This window comes from Lipotes vexillifer, unplaced genomic scaffold (assembly GCF_000442215.2).
Source record: "Lipotes vexillifer unplaced genomic scaffold, Lipotes_vexillifer_v1.1 scaffold458, whole genome shotgun sequence".
NCBI classification, from domain to species: domain Eukaryota; kingdom Metazoa; phylum Chordata; class Mammalia; order Artiodactyla; family Lipotidae; genus Lipotes; species Lipotes vexillifer.
This window is the reverse complement of record NW_006783957.1, coordinates 1,135,404-1,146,816: the sequence shown is the minus strand read 5'-3', so window position 1 is coordinate 1,146,816 and position 11,413 is coordinate 1,135,404. Positions and strand designations below refer to the sequence as shown.

At 37.5% G+C, this 11,413-nt stretch overlaps 1 protein-coding gene across 3 annotated transcripts in view; it reads left to right on the top strand.

Moving 5' to 3' along the window:
• CTNND2 (catenin delta 2) overlaps positions 1-11,413 on the top strand; it is a 950,773-nt gene that overhangs the window by 827,720 nt on the left and 111,640 nt on the right. For all 3 annotated transcript variants that reach the window (XM_007456448.1, XM_007456447.1, XM_007456446.1), the window contains one exon: positions 2,562-2,735. In XM_007456448.1, coding sequence (XP_007456510.1) covers positions 2,562-2,735 — 174 coding nt within the window. The remainder of the gene's footprint in view (positions 1-2,561; positions 2,736-11,413) is intronic.

Genomic DNA, 11,413 nt, shown 5'->3' with positions numbered 1-11,413 from the left:
TTCCCTATTAACTCAATAAAAGTTTGAATAAAGTACCCAGATGAAGGCAGGATACACTGACTGGCTTTGAAATAGTTCCTTATCTTCTGTGTCGATGTGCCAGGGTCCCATCAGCGTTCTGAAATAGCAGAGAATCCCCTTTGAACTTCTTTTGTTGTCATCAAAGGCTATCCATATTCACATCAGTTTCCCTTTTATTTCCTTCAGATTCTCTCTGTAGCCACTAAGAAAGGATTGTAATAAAAGGTATTTAAGAGCTACATAGATCACATGTCAGAAAGGAAGAAAATTGTCTACTGATTTAGCTATTTATCCTGTTTTATTTGCACAGAAGTTAGAAGAAAAGAACCAGATGAGACCCAGCAAATGATAACACAGCTTTTTTTTTTTTTGCTCTTTTTACAGTTTGTCTGTCGCATGTTGTAATGAGCGTGCAAATAAAACTTCTCTATACCTCACGCTGTTATGCTGGCTCTTACATGAGAGGGAAATTCCATCCACGTTGAGCTCTAAATCTTTATATGAAATCTAAATCTCTATATGAAAATGATAGCTTAAAAGTATTAAGGAGATAACAAAATGAAAAAAATAAAGAAATAATTTTGCATTTCCTGTTGCACTAGCTAGCCGAGAGATTCAATACCCCCAGCTGGTTTCCTATGAGAAGACAATATTACTCCTGTTTCATCATCAAAGTCATCAAATCTACAAAAGGGCTGTTCTCTTAGCCTAGTGCTCTCTTTCTATCTGGTGCAGTGAGCCGGTCTCAAATAATGAAGCAGGAGCAATGTGACAAGTCTGGTTCACTTTCAGTTTTGTTTTGTTATGTATTTAAAAGAGATGGACTGGTTTTATTGATAGGCTGTGTACAGGTGCGAAGTCCGCTTTGAAGGGTTTAGAAGTGGCTTTGGTTGAAAGAACAGGAAGATCCCCACATTGAGTGTCCTTGTTATAAAGTTGAGATAGAGTGACACTCTGAATGAAAATGACCTTTAATGGGATGGCCGTCACCCGTCGATGGGATGTCATTCATCTCTGAGCTTTAGCCTTGAACTGAGTTAAGCCGTATCATAATTGAGAAAAAGAAGGTATGACTTTTTAATTTTTCTTTTGGAAAATAAGTGATAGAATTCTTGAAATTGTTTGTGACTGTTAAACAACTTTTCATCATTTCTATCAACACTTCTATTTTTGTTGCGAGGATAAGACGTAAGCTATATTTTCTTCCAGGTAGATTTTCAGAACTAGGGAACTTACACAGATTCTGAAATACAATTTTGTTTTCATAGGTATACATACATATATATGGACACAGGTGCACATATATGTATGTACATAAAATATCTGTGAGAAAGCTTAGTATTGATATATATGTCTTTCAGATTATGTTTTAAGCGATCATTAATAAACACAAATAAGCAGTTAAATAACTTAACATTCCCATTCTGATACTATAAAGTAATTCTTTTGTTTTACTATGATTTTTCTCAAAAATGAATATGGGAGTATTTTTTCTACACTTATTACTTTATTTCTACCCTCATTATACTCATTGCCTTTACTTTTAATGAAAGAAAAAGGCTATGTGTGATCAAAGATCAGAATCATTATTGGAACTTTTAATATTTTTTAAATTATAAGGATAATAAAACAAAATTAGAAAGGTGGGAAAAAATGAAAGACACTTTATTAATAAATTTTTATTATCATTACATTTTTTTACTATGCATTTTATTTGGAATCAAACACAAACCCCCTACTACTTTACATCCTGCTTTGTTTATTTAACTTTTATCATAAACATTTGTCCAAATTGTTACATGATCTTCATAGCTATCATTTTTAAGACTCTACTGATATGCCTTTGTGCATATAATCCATAATTTAAAATGTATATGTAATTAATTTTTAATTACATATTCTGTTATTTATTAGATTCAATTCAAAGCAAACATCAGAATTCCTATAAGATCAAAATTTGCTTATAGCTCACATCAATGTATGTAATAAACCATAACAATTTTCTCTCCTGTGTCCATTCTGTCATTTGTTTGATGCCCATAGATGCAATGACAGAATATGTATTTTACAAGTGATATAGGAATTTATCACAGTTAACACTTGTGTATAAGAAGTGAGGGCATTTGATAGTTACTAACTACTATGCTATGCCTATAGTATGCTTACTGTAAAGTATGGTGCCTTGATGTTTAGCTCTCTTCCACCCTGACCGATTAAAATTAACCCATCTCTTCTCCTTCCTTCCTGTAGCACTGTGCTAGAATTGTTCTCAGAGGGCTTAGCCATTCTACTGCCAGTTACATTCACTTATGTACATGCTCCAAACCCCTCCACCCTCCATCACAAACTCTCGGTGGGCAGGAATGGCTGTCCCATTTCTGGTGGTCCTTGGACTGCTGATGTAATATCCTACCTACAGTAGATGCTCACCAAATGTCATGACACCCTGCTTTTGTTTTTGTCTTTGATGTTTGCCAAAGGCAATACTGGGAAGTGTAAAGATGTTGCAGATGTTTACTCTCTCATTTCTCTTCCACCAGTGGGATGGAGTAGGACCTCTTCCAGACTGTGCAGAACCACCAAAAGGGATCCAGATGCTGTGGCACCCATCCATAGTCAAACCCTACCTCACACTGCTCTCTGAGTGCTCAAATGCAGACACGCTGGAAGGGGCGGCAGGCGCCCTGCAGAACTTGGCTGCAGGGAGCTGGAAGGTATGATGAGTTTGTTACAATAAGAAAGAAATCTGGAATGATGAGAAGGTCCTTAGGAAATATGAGAAGTCCAATTTTGAGAAGTACAATTCTAATAAAGTTTCTAAGGACGTTAGAGAAAGACCAGTTCCATTGAACTGTTGGACTTAGAAAGGTATTTCTTTTAAAAATTCTTCTTAAGGGCTCAGGGGTCGTTGAAGATCGCTACAAAATGCAGAGGAGTAGATGTAAGTATAGTCACTGAAGATGCTATGAATGCTTTCCATTATATTTGTGTAGCTGACTACTCCATTTTCAGGGGCGACTGACATGTTGAGACTTTTCAAAGCACTGTCATTGACAGTTAAGGGAGCTGATACCCAAACATGTCATATGAAAACTGCTGTGAATCCTGTAATGTTGTAGCTGGTCCTGTCCCCAAAGGAAAAGAACCTCTTGCATTTTTAAATTACGGGATTACAGAGGAAAATAGTTATCTTTGGCAAAAGGTTACAGTAAAGCAACTGTATGACTGGGAAAGAGATTAGGAAGGTCTTTTCCTCTGGGTCTTTACAAATACCCACTGTTCCAGGTCGGTTCTCACCAAAAATTTTTCATGACCTTCTTTGTGGGTAGAAACGGATTCACGATAGCAAAGAATTCCTGAGTTTGGTCACTAATTGTTACATGGGCTAACTTGCCTTATCGCACAAAAGAGTGTAACCTCTTAGAAGAACTGAGGGCACGTAGGGAAAATATCAAGACCTCCACCTTCAATTCCTCATTCATTTAATATCAATGCCTGGGGGTTGGGATATCCATAAATCAATCTTTTCTTTACCATTCATTTTCTTCAAAACAATATTGATATAGACACATAGCTACAGATAACTCTCAGAAGCTCAGTACCATGGGTACCACAGGTATTGGCTTCAGTATCATGTAATAATACATTCCCTTCTTATTATTACCTTCCAATACCTGACTCTCATCACTTCTCTCTCTGCCATCTTCCTTTCCATGGCTACAGTGTCAGCTGCAGCATTTTCTTTCTTGGATGTGACATCCCAGCTCTTGGGACCCAGCCCCTGATGATACTTCCCAGGAGCTGGCTACTTACTCATGCATGGCAGGTTCACCTCTTCGCTTGAGAGTCTTAGGAATGAACATAATTATCCCTTTCCTTCCTTGCCCATAAGGCATCACTAATGCTGTACCTTAAGAATTCAGTTTGGGATGGACTTGAGGTGAACTTGTCTCTTGCTTTCAACAAGAGAAAAGCTTCAAAAGTAGAGTCTCACCAAGAAGAATGCCAGGGTATAGCCTTGCATAAGTAGGAAAGAGATAGTAATGGAAGTCACTTCCTTGAACTTGCCCTTAGCATTAACTTCCCTCTAAAGTTAGGAGGCTTCAACTCAGATCACAATTCAAACCTAGGCTCTAACTTTTCTAAGCTTTGTGGTCCTGGGAAAATTAAAGCACCTCAGTGTTTCTCAGATGCATCGTCTTTAAGCAGAGGAGATCATGGCGGCTTCACCCCACATCATGCAGATCAGTCGCAACACTAGATGCAAAGATGCAGGATGTCATAGGCTAAGGGCTTGTCACTGTATATACCCAAGAGCACTAAGTTGCTGCAAGTTCCCACCCAGCTCCCTGGCCTTAGAAGATGGACTAGAAGGGGATGGGAAGGGAAGCTCTGGGTCCCAGGCCTGAGTCTGACCTGAAATGCAAAGCCATCTAGATAGTGGCAAATCAAGTTTGCCATCTCTTGATTATTTTTTAACGAATTATTGCTTTACTTGAGAAACACTTAGGTTTTTATAAGAACAAGTTAAAAATGGAGAAATGTCTTTGAGCTCTAGAGGATTTTGAATGTAAGACTTCCACCTTTGCTTTAAAAGTTAAACTCTTTGTTCCATGTGCTCAAAAAATTAACTGGAAACATGGAAAATTTATAAAGATACAAATAAAACTTCTGGAGTTGGAAACAACATCTGGAATGAAAAATACATGGAATGGGATCAACAGCAGATTAGACATTGCAGAAGAAAAGATTAGTGAGCTGAAAGATAGCAACTGGAAACTATACAAAATGAAACACAGAGGAAAAAGAAAAAAAAATTGACAGTTCATCAGTGAGCTTCAAGTGGCCTGATGTGTAAATGGAGAACCAAACAAAACAAAAGAGAAAGGAGGAAGAGAACAGAAAAAACTATTTGAAGAAATAATGGTTGAAAACTTTCCAAATTTACTGAAAACTGCAAGCTCACACACCTAAGCAACTCAAGAAACTCTAAGAGGAACATGAAAAGTTATACCAAGTTACATTATAATCAAGTTGCTCAAAATCAGTAGTAAAGAGATTATCTTAAAAGCAGCCAGAGAAAAAAGACATTTTACATACCAAGACTGTACCACATCTCAACACCACATTCAAGGATCAGTGTCACCAATCATTCATTTATTCATGTGAGTCCTTGTTGAGTTACTAAGAATGTCCTCTAGAAGACAATCTGGTCTTAAGGCTTCTAAGGGCAGAAACCCATTCCATTTATTTCTTTGTACCCCACTGCTCAGCCCTATGCTTGGCTGAGCAATAATGCTCAAACACAAGCTTTTAACTGAACTCGTGTCTATGTGCAGATGTCTTTCTTGTGGATAACAGTCTTTTATATTTATAAACATCTATCAGTCACTAAGCAGTTAATAGCACATATTGTGGCCAGGCCATCTTCAAATGGTCACACTTTATGATTCTTTATTTGGTCCTTCGATTCAGATGGGAATATGTAGTCAGTACAATCTAAAATTGATAGAAAGGAGGAGTTTTGGGAGAACTATTTTCATTCCAGTTTCCAGACTCATCAGTGCTTTTCAGGATGCAGATTTTGATATCATTGCCCAGTTCCACAATTCCTTCTGCAGTATTGGACTTGCTGTTTAAATTGATAATTAAAGGCACAGGCTCTGTATCTCAAGGTAGCCAGGTCAGCTGGGCAAGCTGCTTTAGATATGTCTGGGTTTAGAATAATAAAACAATAAATTTATAGTTTATACTATTTTATGCTAATTTATTTTATACTGATTTATACTATTTTGATATTCAAAAATTTTCTCCTACTTTGGGTTATATAATGAGAATTATGGAAGAAGTCTGATAAAAATTCTCAGTATTTTCTAACAATAACATCCTGCTGACTGTTTTCAGTGCATAAGCCTGAACATTAGTTTGCACAGTTATCCCCAGTATGACATTTATCCCCACATATCCAGATGCACTGATTTGGTAAAATTTTCTATTACTAATAGAGACCACTGAGAAAGAGGCAGAATGGTCTGGAACAGCTGAAATCAACATCACAAAAGCTGTTCTGTACTTTAGACAAAGTTTAACAACTATGGCTCTCGGATTTCCCAGCCCTCATCAGATTTCAAGCAACAAATTAAAAAATACAAGGACTGACTAACTCTTGTAAGCAGGCACACAGATCTGCCTTAAGAAGGTAGAATAGATACCCTGACGGCAAAGTGAAAAGATAGAAGAGTTAGAAGAAGTAAATACAAAGATGTAAGAAAGAAAAAAATGTCAGTCAGAGGCCATTCAAGGTTTCAGCTGTTTCATTTATTCTAATCGTGGATGGTCATTATGCTGACCCTCTGTTATCAGAAAATGTTTAATTATTACTTTAGGTTATTATTACTGATTATTACTAAAGTTACTTTAGTAACTTTAGAAGACAGAAAGCATTTTAAAAGACTTTTATCTCAATGGTTAAGGTAGAATTTTGAGTCTCAGGATGTCAACCTTACTTACAGGAAACACTGGCTTTCCTGATAACTCTAGACAAATGGAATAGTCCTCAGGCAGGGCAAAGGGCCATTAGGACATATTTGTGCGTAGTTATAAATATACATACTTATATAAGAATTTTCTTACCAAAATACAAATACACAAGTATGCATAAAGGTCAATCATGTTATCATCTTTTGTATAATTTATTAATGTACCATGTTAAATGGTAAGGGAATATGTGGGAAGGGAAGATAGATAATCTATAGGAATGATTTGAGAAGATTGTCATTAAGCCAAACACTGATAAATAGTTACATTTTTTTAAAGATCGAGAATAAATTGTACCAAAACCAAACAAAGAAATCCTTACTTTAAAAAAGCTTGATTTAAGTAAAAAAAAAACAAAAACAAAAACTGAGCAATTAAAAGATTGACTGAGGACACAGAAACAACATCAAATTTCATGCAGACAGCATTACCATCTATCTAAAAGCTAGGGTTCTAAGAATGTGTTTTTATAGCAACTGTTGAAATTTAGTGGCGTTTTTTAAAGTGTCCTTAACGTTTATGGCCCAAACAAAAGCAGAAATGTGAAGGTAAAACACCAGAATTTTGCATGGAGATAGGTTTTTATAGACCTCATCATCTGAAACAATAACTTCTCTTTATGAGAAGATTGTGCACACTCCTTTTCAGTGACAAATTGACTAGCAAGCTAGATCTTCATAATGGCCCAAATACTTTTTAAACTTTAAAACACTCATTACTTGGTTTACAAGCATCAGAAAAACATAATGGCAGAAGCAAAGTGAAGTGTTTTTATTAGCTAACGTGGACTTCGGTTACGTTTTTCTCATTTACAGTAAAACGATTTTGTTTGTCACAGAATATTAAAACAGCCGATTATAGTAGTTTGAGGAGCTCCAAATTGTGAATGCTCTTTCAACTCCCATTTATGGGTTATTTTTATTGTAACTGAACTCTCTGAAAACTCAGGATTAGAACTGTAGAAATATATCTGTACTTGCTATTAAGTCAAACATTTTAGATATCTTTGTATGGTCAGTTTTCTCCCTAAAATGTGACTATTCTCAGAGAGTCTATTAGTTGCCCGTTTATGTATAAAGTAAGCTGGAATAAAGAGATACTTGGATATTAATCTGTTAATGTTTAATGAAGTAACATGATAGCAATGTAGATTTACTGAGAAGGAAACAGAATCTCTGGCCGTGTGGCACAAATGAATAAAAAATAAGAGAACTGGGAAATTTGAGACTTGTTCCTAAGGACAGGGGCAAAGCTTTGAAGGCACTGAATTTAGTGTAGCTTAGCAATTAGTGTATCATTAAAAGTGAAACAGGGCAGATGAGTGGAGTGCAAGAAATAAAAGTAAAAATCATGGTTTAACATCTAAGACAAAGGTCTTTGTCCTAGTTAACAGTGTGATGTAAAGCATAAGGTTTCAATGCAAAGAAACAGGGTGGTGAAAGATCATGATGAAAATGGGACATGAAGCATCATGCCTAATGGGTTAGAAATGGGGCCAAAATAAACACAGAGGTTATCTGAGGACTCAGCCCAATCAGCAGGCTCCTAGAGACAACACATTGAGTTGGACCTGATGCCCAGCCTGAGGCAGAATGAGGATGGGCCCAACCTCAGGAGGAGATAGAGAGGAGCCAGGGTCACCACCAGGTCATTGGTTCTATTCACACAATATTTAGTGGTTTCTTCTAAGACCCCAGTAAGTAGTACTGATGCCGAGGGCTGCACCTGTATTAGAAATGCCACATGCATCCAAACTGACTAGAGAGTAAGCCCATTTTTGGATAGTTTGGCTCTACTTTCGTCATTGTCATTGAATAGCAAAGTGCTAAGTTACAGAATTACATTCAGAAACGGTAGAAACAGCTAAAGCTGAGGGATTTCCACTTCCACCCAAGATGCCAAGATGGAGCACCAAGTTCCTTTAAGTAGTAATAATGGCAACAACAATAGCAACAAGCCAGAGAAATATATGAAACATATATTAGTGTTGTTAAAACACTAAGCATTAGTCAATGAAGAAACTGATCTCTGAGAAACAGGAAATAAACAAGGTGAGCCCTATGATTATCCCAGCTCACTGTCTTGAGAGAGTTTCCAGACCACAGCACAAAGATTAGGAACCCAGGAGGAGCTCAGCAGACTCTCTGAGCTAAGGAGATGGAACTGAGTATCTAGGGAGACCAAGGTGACTAGAGATCATAGGACAGAGCACCAAAGAAGAGAAAGCCACACATAGAAAGAACCCTAGAAATATGCAGAGGATCTCCCTCAAATATTCAGCCGAGATCTGTCAGTGCATGCATGTGAGAGAAATACCCAAGGCTGAAGAAACAACCTTCTGAAATAATTAGACAGAATGAAACTTGGCACTTACACAGGAATGGGCATAATGTACATTTCCAAGTGCCAGATAGGAAAACCTCATAATTCATGGATCACTGGGAAGAATACTCTCAGGTCTTGCCTCAGTATTGAGGTATAATTAGCCCTGGACTAAATATGCTCTAGTCTTTCCTATCAAATCTTAAAAGTAAGACCCAGAAGAATCAATAGTTTCCAAGTAAATTAACTGCATCCTTGAATAAAGTTTAAAAATACCTATAGGAATACAAAAATATCCAGCACCCATTGCATTAAAATTAATAATGTCTGGCATCCAATTGAAAATAACCCTACAAGCAAATAAACAGGAAAATGTGATTCATAATGAGGAGAAAAATCAACCATTCAAAACCAATTCAGAGCCAACAAAGATGTTAAAAATAGCAGGCAAGCAGTTATTGTAACTCTACTGCATGTGTTCAAAAAGTTCATTAGAGTCATGGAAAATATATAAAAGGCCCAAATAAAATGTCTAGAGTTGAAAATAAACTGTCTGAAATGAAAAAAAAAACACGTGGAATGGGATTAACAGCAGGTTAGACATTGCTGAAGAAAGATTAATGAGTTTAAAGATGGCAGTGGAAACTATACAAGGCGAAATGCAGAGAGATTAAAAAAACCCTACAGATCATCGGTGAGCCTCAAGTGGCCTAATATATGTGCCATTAGAATTCCCAGAGGAGAGGAGAGAGAAAGGAGAAAGAAAACAGAAAAAAATATTTGAAGAAATAATGGTTGAAAATCTTCCAAATGGTTCCAAATTTTTCAAATTTAATGAAAACCACAAACTCACATACCCAAGCAGCTCAAGGAACCCCAAGTCCAAGAAACATGATGAAACTATACCAAGGTGCTTCATAAACAAATGGCTCAAAATCAGTAATAAAGAGAAAATCTTAAAAGCAGCCAGAAGGGGTGAAAAAAAAAAAAAAAAAACAGCCAGAGGACAAAAGACATGTTCCATACAAAAATAAGGATGACAGCTGATTTTTCACCAGCAATAATAGTGAGAAGACAGTGAGGCAGCATCTTTAAACCTCTTGGGCCTAATAATGTATAAAGTTGATTTTGGTTTGGTATCTAGCAGGTACAACCTGTCTCTATTCCCAGGATTCCTAGAGCAGCTGTAAAACTGTCTGTAGAAGAAATCCTTTCTGAGCCCAGTTTAAGACATGGGCTACCCTGGAAGCCGGCATGGTTAATTACCTGAGCAGTGGGGACACAGAGGAATTCTAATGTGGAAACTTCATTTTAACTGTCCCAGCATGATCAGAGCTGTGGTGGCCCAGGACATGCCACTCAGTATTGTGTTCTTCCAGCACTGAGGGCAAGCAAATATTCATAAGCCCTGCATCGAAAGTTCTGTTCCCACACGCAGAATTGAGGGATGAGTCTGGCTTTAGGAGAGACTCCCAAAGAAATATACGATCTCTTCAAACCCTGATTACACTTTTGTGGAAGTGGCTGGAACTTGCTGATCCTAGCTAATTGCAGTGGCTTTGATCCTTTTTATCTAGTGCCTTTCAGTGGAGAATGCTGTTCTTAAGTAATACACAAGTGGTACTAGAAATCAACCTGACATTTTCTTTCACCAGTAAAACATTTTTGCTCTCCAGCTGTGAGCCAGAAATTAGAAGACAGTTGACATAAAGAGATGAATGTGACTTGGTAACTTCCCTCAGGTACCGTTAATAAACATGTAAACAAAAAGCCCCCAAAAAAACATGATAGACGCTATAATAGGAGTATATACACAAGGGTGTATACAGACATATGTATACACACACACGCACATATACATATACACACACACATATACACACACACACACAAGGCACAAGGGTGTCCCAGGGGTCATTTTTACAAGGAAGAGGTCAGGGATGAGGAACCCCACTTCCAACATCACTAGTTAAAACCTAGGGCTAGGAGTCAATGATTACAGTTCATTTCAACACACTAGCACATCTCATTAGTTAGAGAAATTCCAGCTGCTGTAACCAAGAGACCCCCCCCGCCAAATATGCAAGGGCTCAAATGAGATAGGAGGTAGAAGCTATTTTCTCTGGTGTAACAGGTCAGGGACGGTGCGTGAGGAGGGAAGCTCCCCTCCGTGAATTATTTCACGCAGGCTGACAGCTGTTCTGCCATCTTCAAGGTGTGGTAAAGATGTGATCTTCCAAGGCTATTCTTAGGGTCATCATCCGCTAGCGAGAAGCAGAAAAAGAGTGCAGATCCACAACCAGAAATGTTCTCTTTTGAAAGTCACCTGGAGCCCTCGTTTTACCTGATGCAAAAAAGGAAAAAAAGAAAAAAAAAATCACATAATCTAGACACTTCTAGCAAACTCAATCAAATTCAGCTATTTCCCAGTCCCTCAAGGTTTAACACTTGGCCACATTTATGCTTGTCTTCCTTCATCTTCTCCTGCCCCCCTGTGGTTGCTGCTAAGTTTGGGGGTCTTACAGGCATTCCT